Source organism: Ischnura elegans, chromosome 6, assembly GCF_921293095.1.
Source record: "Ischnura elegans chromosome 6, ioIscEleg1.1, whole genome shotgun sequence".
In the NCBI taxonomy this organism is placed as follows: Eukaryota; Metazoa; Arthropoda; class Insecta; order Odonata; family Coenagrionidae; genus Ischnura; species Ischnura elegans.
In genome coordinates, this window is record NC_060251.1 from 104,860,079 (window position 1) to 104,874,459 (window position 14,381).

Genomic DNA, 14,381 nt, shown 5'->3' on the forward strand with positions numbered 1-14,381 from the left:
AGGCACCTTTTGGTCTGTGATGCCCCTAGGCTCGTGCCTATTTTTCCTTACGGTAAATCCAGCCCTTATTAATGAGTGTCATCTGAATGGCACATTGGGAATTATCAAAGAATTCATATCTATGACGTTGTTTAGTACGTTGAATATTTGTTGAGATTGGACTCTGCTTAAAAGTACCTCTTGCTTTTAAGCATATGTTCAGTTGGAGAGATAAGCAGTGATTTCTTTTGCACATGTACTGTGGCTGTTTTCAGTGGTGCCAACTCCGTGGGGTCTGAGGGAGCCCGAGCCCCCTCAAAAATTCATTATGGGTGTGAGGAAAAAATGTGTCAGGCTTCTCGATTTTCCCCGGAGTGTCCAGATATCGAGATTGAAGTTGGAGGTTCCAATGTTGGTCATGCGACTCTCCTAAAATGCTTAAAAAACTCACTACTAGTATAGCTATGCTTGCCCCTGAGTACCAAATTTCTCTATCAGTATGTGGCTTCTCCACTTATGTTTCTCTGCAAAATGGTTTGAAAATTTTCTTCGATGCTTCATTAAAAAAATGAAGACGAACAAATCAACAGTTTTGCAGTTACTTGCTCTGCCTAACGATGCATAGCCTGCCTTGCAATCATAGCCAAATAAAATGGAAGTTTTGCTGGGTGTATGCGGTGTGAATTTGGGTGGTCTTCTGGTTTTCAATCCAGCATTAATGTTTACTCCACAGGTGTCAGGAAGTCAGATGCATCAAACACAGAGTTATGTAGGGCAGCCACAACTTAGTGGACGTCCTCAGCAACATTCTAGTGGGCCTCTTCGTCTTGACAATCTGGTCGTCAATGGCAGTGTGGGTGGACAGTCCCCTTCAACGTCATCCCCTCGCCACAACGGAAGTCTCCACAACTATCCAGATGGAGGTTTGCAGGGGGCTCCGTATTCTCCACGAGAAGACCGATACCAGTCTTCATTAGGCAGTGGAAGCCAAAGGCTTGACTCTCTCCTGTCTCTTGGACCAAATTCACCTTCAGGTTAGTCATTTTGTGTTATTACTATGCCATAATACTATTCATTGTGATTCGACAATGTACTTAAGGCTTAGAGGAGCTATTATGCTATTTAAGTAGTATTACCATATCGGCTACCCACTAAATTTGGACTGTGGGGTTGTGAATGAAGACTCTGTTCCATGAAATGCCAGGATATTGCGAAATAAGTATTTTTTAGTATTCTTCCTTCACAAGGCCGCTTATTTAATTTGCTTGTCAAGGTGTTCATTCTCCCGAATTGTTTGACAGTATTTTTAGTCGTCTTCGGTGCACTCTCTCCAAAGAAAATCCCAAAATACATTCAACCCTCCTAGTAAACCTATGGCAGATTGTGCCCTTCACTTGGAGAAGTTCTGGGCCCAGCCTCCAGAGGAGAAGATGGCATAAAGAGAAAATGGCTGCCCTTAATTTTGCTTTGTGGAAAATATACAGAATTTTGAGTTCAATTCAAATTTATTTCCTGTTATCGAGTTTGAATTTAAAGTAGAGATGGGTCGAATAGCAGATTTCTCGAATTCGAATATCGAATTCGAATATTAAATCATAGCTCGAATATTCGAATACCTCGAATTTCGAATACCTCGAATACTAAATGATGAATGCTGGAATGTTTGACTCGGTTGCCTATGCAGCAGGCAACACAAGATTTTGGGGAGTAATTTTGATTTCCTTAAAATGACTCGAACAGGAATTTAGCTGATTAATGAATAATTTAATTTTATGGAAACAATTGGGCATATAATTAATTCAACTAGCATCGCTTTACCCCCACTCCTGCTGCCAAGTGCTAGCTGACAATCTGAGGCATTTTGCAAAATACAAGCTCTTTTCCACCGGATTATCTTCAATTATTTTCAGTCCATCTTTGGGAGTTCTCACGAGATAAGAAGATGAATTGGAATTGCTATCAGGGAGAAACCAAATATTCTGAGAAAATATCCTTTTGTCTGTGACTGTAACAATAAATATTTATAGCACCACTCATAAATTGTAACTTGATATGTAGGTATATGTTTTCGGAAAAAAATACCGCATCAACTTCCGAGAAGCTCTGCTGCTCATATCGAGTTTCGCCAGAATGCTAAGTCTCCGTCGTGTTTTGACATTTATTTCTTTGCGTAAAATGCTTAAATAAACTCAGAAATACGTCGTGTTTGGTCTTATTCTTTTTGAAATTACGCGCACATTACTAATATTTCAATTCAATAAAGGTGTAACATCAATTGACGAAAGTCATTCTTAGACACCCTTTGTGCTAATAGATGACTCATGCAGCGGTTGACCTCCACAGAAATGGGGAACTTCGAAGCTGGTAGGAAAAAAAAAGGTCAGTGGGGGAGGAAAGGGAGGGCCCGAAACACGTTTCTATTGTTCTCGCGTATTTTTTCGAAGCTAAGGTCTTCGTAATATGATCCCTGCGCGAGCTGTGACTTTTTTTTTATTTGAAGAAGAGGAATGAATGGAGAGGGATACCGGACCTTGGGAAATGCGCTAATGTAAGTATCCCACGGTACTCAAACAGCAGTTGACCTCCAGAAATGGGGAACTTCGAAGCAGGTAGCCAGAAAAAGGTCAGTGGGTGAGAAAAGGGGGGAGGGCGTGAAACACGTTTTTATTGTTCTCGTAACTCGATATTTTTTTCGAAGCAGGGGTCTTCGTAATGCGATCCCTGCGCGAGCTGGGACCTTTTGTTTGATTTCGGAGAAGAGGAAAGCGTCAGAGTGGTTGAGGCGAGTGCTGAATGGAGGGGGATAGAGGATCGTGGGAAATGCCCTAAGGTTGCTATCCCACGGCACTGAGGTTCTCCTGGTGGGGGGAATCGGGGATTTTCAGATTTTTTCACCCGACCATTTTCGGTTCCCCTCGTCGAACTCTTTTCACCGCTAAAATCCACGAATTTGATGTAATTCGTCAACTTGCGTAAAACGGCGCTGCGAGCACTAAATGACTACAGTTCTCCACATTTTTCCGAGTCAACTACCAACGACGTGCGTGCGACAGTGTATGACGCGAAATTCAAAGTATTCGAGGTATTCGAGGCGGTATTTTTCGCATAACTATTCGAAACCTCGAATATCGAATACTTTCTAATATTCGAGGTATTCGAGTATTCGCGGATACTATTCGCACATCTCTAATTTAAAGCGTTTAAAAAATTTTAAATGTTAAAAATGTTGAAACAAAAAATTTGTATTTTTTTTTTTAATGTCATGACAGCTGTGGGTGGAGGTAGCAGTATGTCTCCAGGAGCTCCCGCGCCTCCAGAAAGGGGCTCCTCGTTCGTTGTAATGTCTCAACAGCAGCAGCATCAAGTTCAGGGAACTCCGAATAGTGGAGCAGGAGGTGTGCTGAGGAATGCTAACGGAGGTGGCAGCATGACCCCTAGTACAACTCCTCTGGGTGGTGGGGTGCTGTCTTCATCCATGTCTAGTGCGTCCACGCCTACCAACACGACCACCACTACAACCACCAAGAGAGTGTCTTTCCACGACAGCAAGGTGGTGACTTTCGATGACAATGCCAATCATCAGGAAAGAATGACTGTGAGAGAAGATCCAAATGTAAGTCAACACAGTGAAAGCTCAAGTAGTAACCACTCCTGCTTAGTGACCACACTTATCAAAGAACAGTATTTATGAGAACCAACTGTAATGTCAGCATGTTAATAGTATTTAATACTCTATTTAAAGATGACCCCTCACTCTGACTAATCACCATTTCTTCAATGGAAATTACCATCTTTCCTGTAAATAAACGCTCTGAAAAGATGAAATTGAATTACTTTTATTGGTATATTTGTGGATACTTGGAAAAAATAGCTAAACAAAAACAGGTCTTACTACATCGAACCATTCTTGAGGTCATTAGTTTTCCCATTTTATTAAAGCTAGCCAAATATTCATTTGCAATTACATAATTTGAAAGATATTACCTATCTTTAGCGCGTTACTCTTGCTAAATGGCCACCCCTCACAATGACCATTTTTCCATGGAACCATCGGTGGTAGCTGTTTTACTGCACTTGGTAAAGTGGGTTTATACCATTAACTTGATGCACACATGAGGCACTTAGTGACTTCCCAGCCTGCATAGGTTGTCCATTAATCCCAGAGTACTGTCCTGTTATATGAGGATTGAAACCCCAAATGTGGAATATGTGTGTGTCTATTAAAGTGACATTGTTTTGAAATGAGTTGTCAATTGAATTTCAGAATTTCATAAATGAGGCTCAAACATTGTTGGCAACACCAAGGAGTCCGGATGGCTCATTCACAGGAAATACGCCAGGTGTGATAGGTGCCCAAGAAGTATACAGGTGAGTTTTTTGCCCATATTTATCTAAATATAAATGTGTTCCTGGTTGAACTGTTTGAATCAGATATGATTTTTGCTAAGTGAAATCCTCCTACATTGATAAATGAGAATACTTAGAAAATGATCTCCAACTTGACAGCTGCCTTGTAAGAATTGCTGAAGCAATTACCATTTTAATCATTTGCTATAGCAATGGCTGTGTATTTGACTTATGTAGATAGAAGTAGATACAATTTCCCATTCTTTTATATTCTATGTGATTTTGTTACTGTGAAAACCCCCTAATTTGCTACATACATACATACAATGGAAAAAACAGTGGGTTTCCTTTGGAGAAAGAAATTTCATAGTCGTTTTTTTTTAATTATTTAATTAGAGTCCCTCATCATGGATCTGGCTGATGAGATATATTGAGGACTTGCTCCAATTACTGATGAATTCTGACCGTAATGTCAGTTTGTACCTATTACTGATAAATGCTTGGAAAAAAGACAACCCCTACTTCTGTATTTACCTTTGGATTCTTCTGCTATTTTTCAGTTTTTATCTCCAGTCCTTCCAACCGTTTCTCAAATTGCTCAGTAACTCAAGTATTATATATTTTAAAAACTATTTGATAAAATTTGATCAGTTTTTCATAACACAACAGTTTCAGGTGTGAATTGACCAGGAATTGAGGGCTTTTACTAGTTTCTTAACCCTTTTGAGACGGTGGAGTTCTCGCATTAGCATGACTGCTGTACTGAGCCCCAAGAGATTCTTCAGTCCTCTCTGTACGGAGCATTTTTGCAGGGCATTCGTTAAGAAGGGTCTCGCTGATTATCACTCGCTCTCAGTAGCAACGTTTTTAAACCCTTCCTAGTGGGGACTCCACATTATCTCGGACTCCAAGGGTAGTTGGGCTCCCTCCTTTCAGGGTTTATAACCCTACCAGTGGCTTTGGTTTGCGGTCAATCATGCTTCGTTTATATGAATTAGCTATATGGATAATTGAATGTAAATTGCAGAGTTCAAATTGAATTCCTCGTTTTATTCTGAAATTTGTCAAATTTTGAACGAAGATGTACAGTCAATAGTAATGCATTTAATGCAGCAACAATTTCCATGTTGATGTTTGTACTGAAATCGAGATGTAAGTTAATATTTATTGTACAATGTCATTTAAAAATTGTAAATGTTTCTTAAAAAAGTAAAGATTTCAATTCTTAGTTTATATTTTTGAGAAAGGAACAAATATTTATTTCGAAAACTGACTGAATGAACAAATGAATGACCCTTACCACAAAGAGGGTTAATATGAGATGAGGTGTCCTGGTACCTGTTCCCGGATTTCGAGGGTACGGCCTACGACCCGCTTTATTGGGAGAATATAGTTTCCCTCTTTGCCCTCTCTTTCTCCCTCCTCCCTGCCAGCCTCTTCTTCCCCTGAGAAGAAAGGTATAAATTTTCATAGAGACATTCTAAAATTATTCTTTGAAATGGATACATTAGTTTTATGCAGGGATGGTCGGATTGGATTCTTCAAATGCAAGTATCAAGTTTTACCAGATAATAAAATTGGATACAAATTCACTGAAAAAAATTGGATCCGAATCCAGAAACTGAGAGAAATGCTTTAGTGGGTGAAGCGTCTTACCGGAGGGAGTCCAAAGATTAGAGTTACAATTCTCTCTTCCAACACTTATTAAATTTAACATGGGCTATTGATTTTCATGAGCAAATACAATATTTGTCTTGCATGTGAAGAACATAACTGTGGTTATTCTGTTTAAGGTAATGATAATTCTTTTGATAATGTACAGAAATTGGCCACTAGGACCCGCACTATGTTTATAGGATGATATTTTTATAAGTCGGTATTAATGGAATATTTTATTGTGTTAAGGGATCCAAGGACCAGGCGTTTAGCAGAGCAGCAAAAACTAATGGGGAACAGGACTGGGCCTTTGCCGGAGAAGTTATCATTTAAGGAGAAAATGAAAATGTTTGCCATGGAAACCGGGGAAGACGGCACTCCAAAGGACAAGGTAAAAATATCAAGAGCCCAGAGGGACATTGAGGGACCAGTCCCTCCCAATGGTTATGGGCCCAATTGAGGGATGGAAAAGTATTTCTCATTTGAAAAGTGCTGCACCCATAGCTTCTCAGCATGGAACAATACATGACTGTACTTCAAGTTTTGTCCTTTACGAGGATAATGAGTGACTTGTGAAGTGAAATTTTTATCCAAGATTTCTCCATTTTCTCTGAAGTGTCTAATTTTGTAAATTTTATCATTAATGCTAGTGAGTGAACAGTGATATAGTTTATGAAGGACGTAGTAAAACTTTTGAAAATGGTTTACATGGAACAGTGGAGTCTTGCGAATATATTTTTAAAAACTATGAATACCTGGCGCTGGGGAGCTGAATGAGTAATAAAAACAATTGTGATCTACTGAAACTATTGTAAAGAAGATAATGTTGCCTCCAAATGCAAACTATTATCAATAAACATTAGCACGTAAAGATTGACGGACTTATGCTAGATGAAAAGATTTTATAGCTGTTTTAGGGTGCAGTTTTAATGACTGTTACCTTATTTAAATACATAGTCTTCTTCACCCTGTTGAAAATAAAGTATGCATTAATGTGATTCTAGTTTCTAATGTTTTTCTCTTAATTGTCAGTTATGAAGAAGACAGTGGATGTAAATTCTACCTAAACGAATATACTGTTGAAAAATCTTGAATGTAAAGACCATGTTAATTTAACCGTGAAATATTTTTTTATGACTTAACGTAGGGAGATTTAACTTTGTTTTTCCTTGATTTAATAGTATTATGTGGTTGAATATATATTGTTGGGAGTTTTATTGATTGACTTTTATTGATTGCCATTTATACTCCTTTGGGTACTTGTCGAATTGAATATTCTAACGTACACGAGAATACGGAGTGTACTCGAGCAGCAATAGAAAAGAATCAGTCACTGTGATTAGATATTTTGCATTTTTATGCAACATGAATGTGTGTGACTTGGCTGCTGGTAGTGAAGGGTTCACAATTTTACTTTTCTTTACCTTCTATTATGATTATAAAAACCGTCCATTGTTACATTATCATTTTTTAGGAATTTTTTGAAGTGCTTGTAATACTTAGGCATGGAGCAAGTATTGAGAGTGCATCGAACAAGTGCAATTAACCTCCTATGCAGGAGTTTATAATTTTCAACATGGAACGTTGACATGAATACGCTAATGAAATCAATTAGCGTACAAATGCACCAATCAGATGTGTTGTGCAGAAGGAAGCAACAGCATGGATGGAATCATTATGCCTATCAAAAATTTGTAGCAGTGGTATTTCCATAGGATTGTAAATAACTCACTGATACTTTATTTATAAAGTTCTTGCAACATTTGATTTGAAATTAGTTTGAAATTGACATTGTTCCTTCTTCTATCTGCACATCCATTTTATTAGATGACTTGGATTCTAATGACTTAGTGAATTAGTCTTGAGTATCGTTTATTCCTTGTGGATATGTAAAGAAATTTGACAGTATTGAATAGTTAACAATCAAAGATTTTGGTTATTATATCATTGAAAACTGGCTGAAATGCCTTCAGTTCTCTTAAAATCCTAACTTAGTGCACAATGAATCAAAAAGTAGGTCCTCGACATCTCCTATTGTTTGTTTTATGAGATATTTACATTGTAAATAGATTTGCATGTATCTATGTAAAGTTTTGAAAAAAGTTATGTTGTATAGTCATTGGCATTAGAGTTCATTTGATTACTTTAATGTGTTTATTCATTATTGTTGTCTTCGATGCCTTGTGGCTTTTATATAATATATATTTTGTAACATGAAATGTAAGGCAACGTGGAAATATATACTTCATTAAACTATATTTGGGGTTGTTTTATGTAAACCATGTGATGAAAACCACCTTGGAACTGTTACCTTTTATTGACCTTTCAATACATCCCAAAAAAGGCTAGGACACCATTTCTCAGGAAACAAAATGATATCAAAGGGTGGCATTTGGCTTCCCTCTCAGAAATCTGTGGCAGGGGAAACCTGAAATTTTTTTAAGTTTTAGATATTTATTTATTTTCAATAGACCTACCATTTGCATAGCAGCATGCTAATATAAAGAAACATAACAAGATGGCAAAATATTCACAGTAACTATATATAGAACACAAAACAAATAAAAAGGTGAACTCAACATACACATGCACCCACTCAATATAAATCCAATAATTAAAGAATTTATTGGTGAACTTGACAGAACTAATTCCAAAATGGTTTACATGTGATACTGCACCTCCATTGAAATGAAATACTCTTGAGAAGCCACTGTTGTAAACATGGACAAAAGGTTGGTATTTTCTGGTAAATATTGTCTTGGAACTTGTTTCCTGCATTTATCTTGATGTCAACCTTCCCTAGGAGATGTTGGTTTAATGTACTCTATCAATCTCTTCACTGCTTGAATGAGGGCCACATAGTTACCATGGTTACTTAGGCACAGTGCATGACAAAATGTTTATCTAAGACCTGGTGCTTTCCCTGCAAATGATGTGGTGAATGCTTCACGGGATTCCTACCAGATGAGCTGTTCTATCAGAGCCAATGCTTCAGTGGCTAACTCCACCATTGTCCTGAGGGCATTGAGTCTCAATACCCTGAGGACAACAGCAGAGTTAGCAATTGAAACGTCGCCTCAGATAGAACAGCTCATCTGGTGGGAATCACGTGAAGCATTCATCCACAAAATGTTCATCTTCCTCGTGGAGTTTTTCTCCTTGTTTATCATGGAGTGAGTCAAATAAACCATGAGTGTTGTATATTTGAATGTGCTGCCACTCAAATTCCTTCTCCTGTCAGCGGCTACTTCCTTTTTCTCCATTTCCTATCTCGAGAAAAATTCAGAACCTTCCTGATCTCTCCCCTCCCCTCCACACCTACTGAAATTCTTTGAGAGACGTGATGAAAAGGCTAGTGCATTGGACTCATTATGATTATTAAAGTAAGATGTCTCAAGGCTACACACAGCATGGTCTAAGCGTGTTTAGACTTTTCAATGGCAGGGTCATTACTACAGGTGGACATGGCAAGATATGGGTCTCATTGCCCAAGAGTGCATCATGCAGCAAGTGGAAAGCAAACATTACAGGTGGTAGTCCATATTTATATTTGTTTTGAGGACAGTTTCACAAGCATTTCATTGAACTACCTCTGCTCAGGGAAGTGGAAATGTAGTGATCAGACCTGCTAACGTATCTTATTTGTGTGGTCAGAAATATTCACCTGACCTCTACATTTCCCCATAACTGACCTGAAGAAGTCGAAAACAGTGCTGGTGAAACTATTTTCCAAAGAGCAGTAAACAATTTTGGAGTGACTTATATTATTTAATCATAACTGAGTTATTGAATCGATTGAAAGAACAATTGCCTCCGCAAGTTGTAAGTTTCAGTTGGAGTCACCCTGGTATTCTCTTCCCTTAAGATTTGGGACCCAACGCAATGGTTTGCCTGGCTATTACCCTGGCCACTGGACTAGACACCTCACCTTTCTTAGCACAATGCCACAGTCAACTTCTTGTATTATTTAAGTACTCTAGTGATTAAGGTAGGTTTCCATGGAGTACTTTAGAAGCATTCTAGCAGCCTCCCCTTCCTTCATGTACTTCCCTCTTCAATACTTAGCAAGTCCTACCCCCTTTCATACTATCTAAAAATCCTATTCTTTTCCTTCCTCTCCCTTGTTTACCTAACATTCTACCCTCTACTCTACATTCTATCCACTATTTTCAACATCCCTTCCCCACTGAGTGCTCCCTCCATCCATACCTCCTGTGTCCTCTGAATCTCATCTAAAAGCTGCCTCTCCTCACCCACCAATATCAGCACTTCATCGTTCCTCCTCCTCTCCGTCCACTTCACCTTCTTCATTCTTTGCCACACCTACATCTCGAATGCCTTCAGACTTTTCCCGTCCTCCTTCCTGAGTGTCCACGTTTCCGCTCCGTAAAGAGGTACTTCTTGCATTAGCAGCGTTTTTTCCAATAAATATTGCTTTTGATTTTCAATATTTACACTTGAATAAAAATAACATTTTTTTAAGCATTGTAGGATTTTAAACGGATTTTTAGGGGAGCGGCGGCTCTGCAAAATCCTCTGGTGAGCTCGTCGGGGAGGGCCATGGTGGTGAAGGCGTCCGGTCGGGCGATCCTCCGCCTCGCGTTTTCGGAATCTGCGTGGTCCGCATCACTGCCACCGCTCTCCTCCGGGTTGTTTTCCTGATCGTCGTCTTCCGAGGAGGTGACGGCGCTGGTAGCACACCCGGGCTCGGCCGAGTCGCACCACGAGAGACGTGCATCCTCATCCATGGCAAGAGCTCTTTCGGAGATTTGCAAGATGGGGCAGTTAGGAGGAGTGAACTCTTTTCCCCCAGCCTTGGCCTCTTCCTTGGCCTGGAGCTTTCCAAAAAGGCTGTTGCTGGTAGGTAGGCTGCGGTCTCGGTGGTGGTTGTGGTGGCGGAGGTTGATATCCTGGTGGTATGTGTAGGATCTCGGCCGGGACACTGCACAGTGGGTGGAAATCGAAAAAAAAAACTTGTCAAAACTAAGATCTCATGTCAGCCATTATTTAACTAGCAGGCCATCCAGCATTGCTCAGGAAGGATAGTACCCAGAGAAGTGGGAGACTTGGAGCTTGGAATTCACGGTCACATAAAAGAATTTTTGTTTATTTTCTTTGAGCGTGTCAAGAGGTGTGCATACCTGGCAGGATGACTAAGTGCAGAAGTAGTATGACGTGACGTAACGAACTGTAATGAGAAAACGGCTCAAAGGACACGTCCGACGCAACCGAAAGTAGCACTATGGGGTTCGGGAGCATGAGATGCACCTACATACTAACTTTGATCGCAATCCGTGCAGCCGCATAGCGGGCAGACAAACAGACATCCTCTTTTATATATAAACAGAAGAAGTAGATCCATGTTTTTTCCTTTTCTGGTGATTTTTACCTCCTAAATCCGATTTTAAAGTAATTTTTTGCTGTAGATCAATCAGGGGCCTCTCTGAAACAATATGGTGGAAACAGTAAAATGACCTTCTTTAAATATGAAAACCGCTGTATGAAAGCTACGTATTATATTCCTACAAATACAATCAATGGGTTAGCAACATTGATATATAACCCCTCAACAAACTTTCCGCATTGTATTCATGCAATGTCCCAAGTAGTGAGGATAGGAATTTTAATATTTCTGTATCTGACACGAATCACTTATTACATGGAAATAGTACATATATGTACTACTTCCCATATACCTACATGAGTAAATGCAGTTTAAGGTCATAGTCATCTGAATTAATCTCATCGATGTCTCCGTTTGGATACGTTTTTTTCGTACCATTTCAACCGCAGTCATATATAACATATTAATTCTTACTGTATTCTCGCCTCTCATAAATCATGAAAACTGTGATTTTTATGCGCGTTTACTATACATCTCCCTTGGCATATTTTTTAATTGTGTTCAATACGAAGCGCCCTGGGTGAGTGGCGAAAGGCCTCCGGCCATCCATAAGTAGCCACCGTGAGCAGTCCATTAATTACGCAAGTTGATTTTGGCGATTTTTGGAATTCCCCTCTTCCTCTTTCGTGATATATCGTGAGATTTGGCTCGACCCCCTCCCTCTAATCTCACGTGAGATTTCTTCATTGCGTTGGGTTTATTAAAAAAAAAAACAATTTGTTCAGTTATTTTTATTTAAGATTAGTCGAGACTAGTTTTTAATATTACTAAGATCGCAAGAATGTGGATAACATTTTGGCTGGCAGGTAGCTAAACAATTGAGGAGCTACTGTGTTAATTTGTGGCGTAATAAATATAATTGTGTAGAATTTAGTCGTATTTTAATGAAGAAATACGTTTTGCTCAATTCAACTTACTATTCTCGCAATTTTACTCCGTTTCTTGCGGAAAAAAATACGTGATACCGATGAACATACTCCTCTCTGGTGATACTTGCCAAGACCCCCTTCCCCCAAGTGAGAGTGGATGAGAATCGGCTTGATCCCCTCAACTCCTCCAAAACACCTGGATGCCCCCTAACCTGGCCCTGTTGCACAGGACAATTTTGTTGGTGACACGATAATTGGGTAGTTTCCTTCATCAAAGAAAACGAAGTGCATTGATTGCGATTCCTTACCCACCATTAGTGTATCCATAACATACAAATTATTAAATTTTAGAAATCCCAGTTTAGACGAATGGCAACGGTCAATTTTAACCTCATTTGAAAAAGGCCAGATTGGCGCCCATGTGATTCCACTCCACGTGACGTCACAGGGACCTAGTTTCTATACGAGTAGTCCGGAGTTTTACATCGTCTGAGATTACTAATGCATGCATGAGGCACAGAGCTCAGGGAAACATCTCTTAATAATCACACATTAAAAATACATAAGTTCGGAAAGTTTCTTTTGTTAGATAGGGGAATAGTAATCCTTATTTAAGCCAAGCGCTACCTGCCAGCAGAGTACTCAGCTACCTGCTAGCAGCCTGCGTCGTATCAGCGCTCAAGCCTCGCCCCAAGGTCACCTCATACGCCGACAGCTGGAACCTGAAATACGTCACACGGACTTTTCCCATCATTCCTACTTAGCCGTCGCTTTTTCGCGCGCTTGAAAATTTTCAATTTTCGTTTAATCTTGAAAAATAGCTATCGTCATTCGAAAATCTTAGAGCGTGAAATGCGTACTCCAGGAGTAATAATCTTTCGATTTAGGCAATACAAAAATAATAGGAAACCACCCTATTGCTTGTATTCCGCTGCAATCTCCAGCACAAAATCGATTTCGTGGGTGTCTCTAGATTTGAGACGAGGAGAATTTCGATTAGATTTTAGTAAGGTTAATGATTCCAATACCTCAGGTTGTGTACGGGTGTCCAGGCCCGGTGCAGAAGCTTGCGGGCGCAACGCTGCGAAAGTTTGCACTGCAGGGTCTCCTTGCTGAGTCACCGGGATGGTTTGCTGCAATGTAGTACGTGCCTTGGTGAGCTGCGTCACTGTTTGGGTGAGTGCTTGGATTTGTTCGTCCATTGTGACCGAGGATGATGTACTAAATGCGTCTAGCTCGCGTTCTATTATGGAACCAAAAATGTTTTTTTCTCAATCTGATACAACGTCTAGTAAATGTTATGTCAGGGGATTCAATATGCCTCATCACTTCATAAAGATCGCGGGTCAAATCGTCTTCCTCAAGGCTTCAAAACTCTTTTTGACCGGAAGGGAGGGGGGAGGGCCTTTCTCGGCGCCCGGAGTGTTCGTGCGGTATGCGGCGTGGCCGTTGCTCAGCGGCATTGCCAATTCGGAATTTTTACGGGCAAAATGTTCGGCTCGTGGGTGGTGAGATTATTTTTTTCCGGGACCGAGCATCTTAAGAGGATGCATCACTCCGCCCCCACAAGTGAGGGTTAACATCGAGGTGTAATCCTTCCAAGTGAACCCCCCGAAAAAATTTCTGACTGCGGCCTTGAAATATTTCATGGTAGTTTTTAAACTGATAATACTTAAGGAAATTAGAAGTATGTCCAGCCGAGATTAATTAAAACATCCCGTTAGAGAAACGTTTTGGATGAAGCTCTGCCATAGTGGAGATTTCGCTACTATTTGGAGGGATCGGGACAGAATCTAATGTTAATCGCCGAAGCTTTTGCGGGCGCTAGTCATGACAATAGAAATCTTTCATTTGGATACGTCGCGACATTAATGCTAGGTTGATCGGGAGGCGTTTGAGGTTAACCAAAAAATAAACTGGTTTATCTCCAATCTTCATTCCATGCTCTTCCCACATAGCGCAATTGACCATCACTGTCGGTACACTCCTCAAAGTATCAAACCATACCGATATTGCCGATCATGTGTTGCTGTTATCAGTTAGCGGGAAAAGAGGAAAACCTTCTTCACCAGCGTGAATCAACCCACCACCACGGTTTATCAAAATAGCAAGATACGACGGATAAA

General features: G+C 40.0%; 2 protein-coding genes across 5 annotated transcripts in view; one reads left to right on the forward strand and one right to left on the reverse strand.

Moving 5' to 3' along the window:
* LOC124161299 (afadin) overlaps window positions 1–8,240 on the forward strand; it is a 510,930-nt gene extending 502,690 nt beyond the window's left edge. For all 4 annotated transcript variants that reach the window (XM_046537605.1, XM_046537606.1, XM_046537607.1 and 1 more), the window contains 4 exons: window positions 713–1,013; window positions 3,249–3,592; window positions 4,244–4,347; window positions 6,232–8,240. In XM_046537605.1, coding sequence (XP_046393561.1) covers window positions 713–1,013; window positions 3,249–3,592; window positions 4,244–4,347; window positions 6,232–6,442 — 960 coding nt within the window. In that variant the 3' untranslated portion in view covers window positions 6,443–8,240. The remainder of the gene's footprint in view (window positions 1–712; window positions 1,014–3,248; window positions 3,593–4,243; window positions 4,348–6,231) is intronic.
* A 2,249-nt stretch (window positions 8,241–10,489) lies between these two features.
* LOC124161439 (uncharacterized protein DKFZp434B061-like) lies at window positions 10,490–14,306 on the reverse strand. The gene is made up of 2 exons (XM_046537758.1): window positions 13,284–14,306; window positions 10,490–10,924 (listed from the first exon to the last, which is right to left on the reverse strand). Exons 1-2 carry the CDS (start codon window positions 13,455–13,457, stop codon window positions 10,490–10,492), a joined length of 609 nt encoding a protein of 202 aa, XP_046393714.1. The 5' UTR covers window positions 13,458–14,306.
* Between the last annotated feature and the right edge of the window lie 75 nt (window positions 14,307–14,381).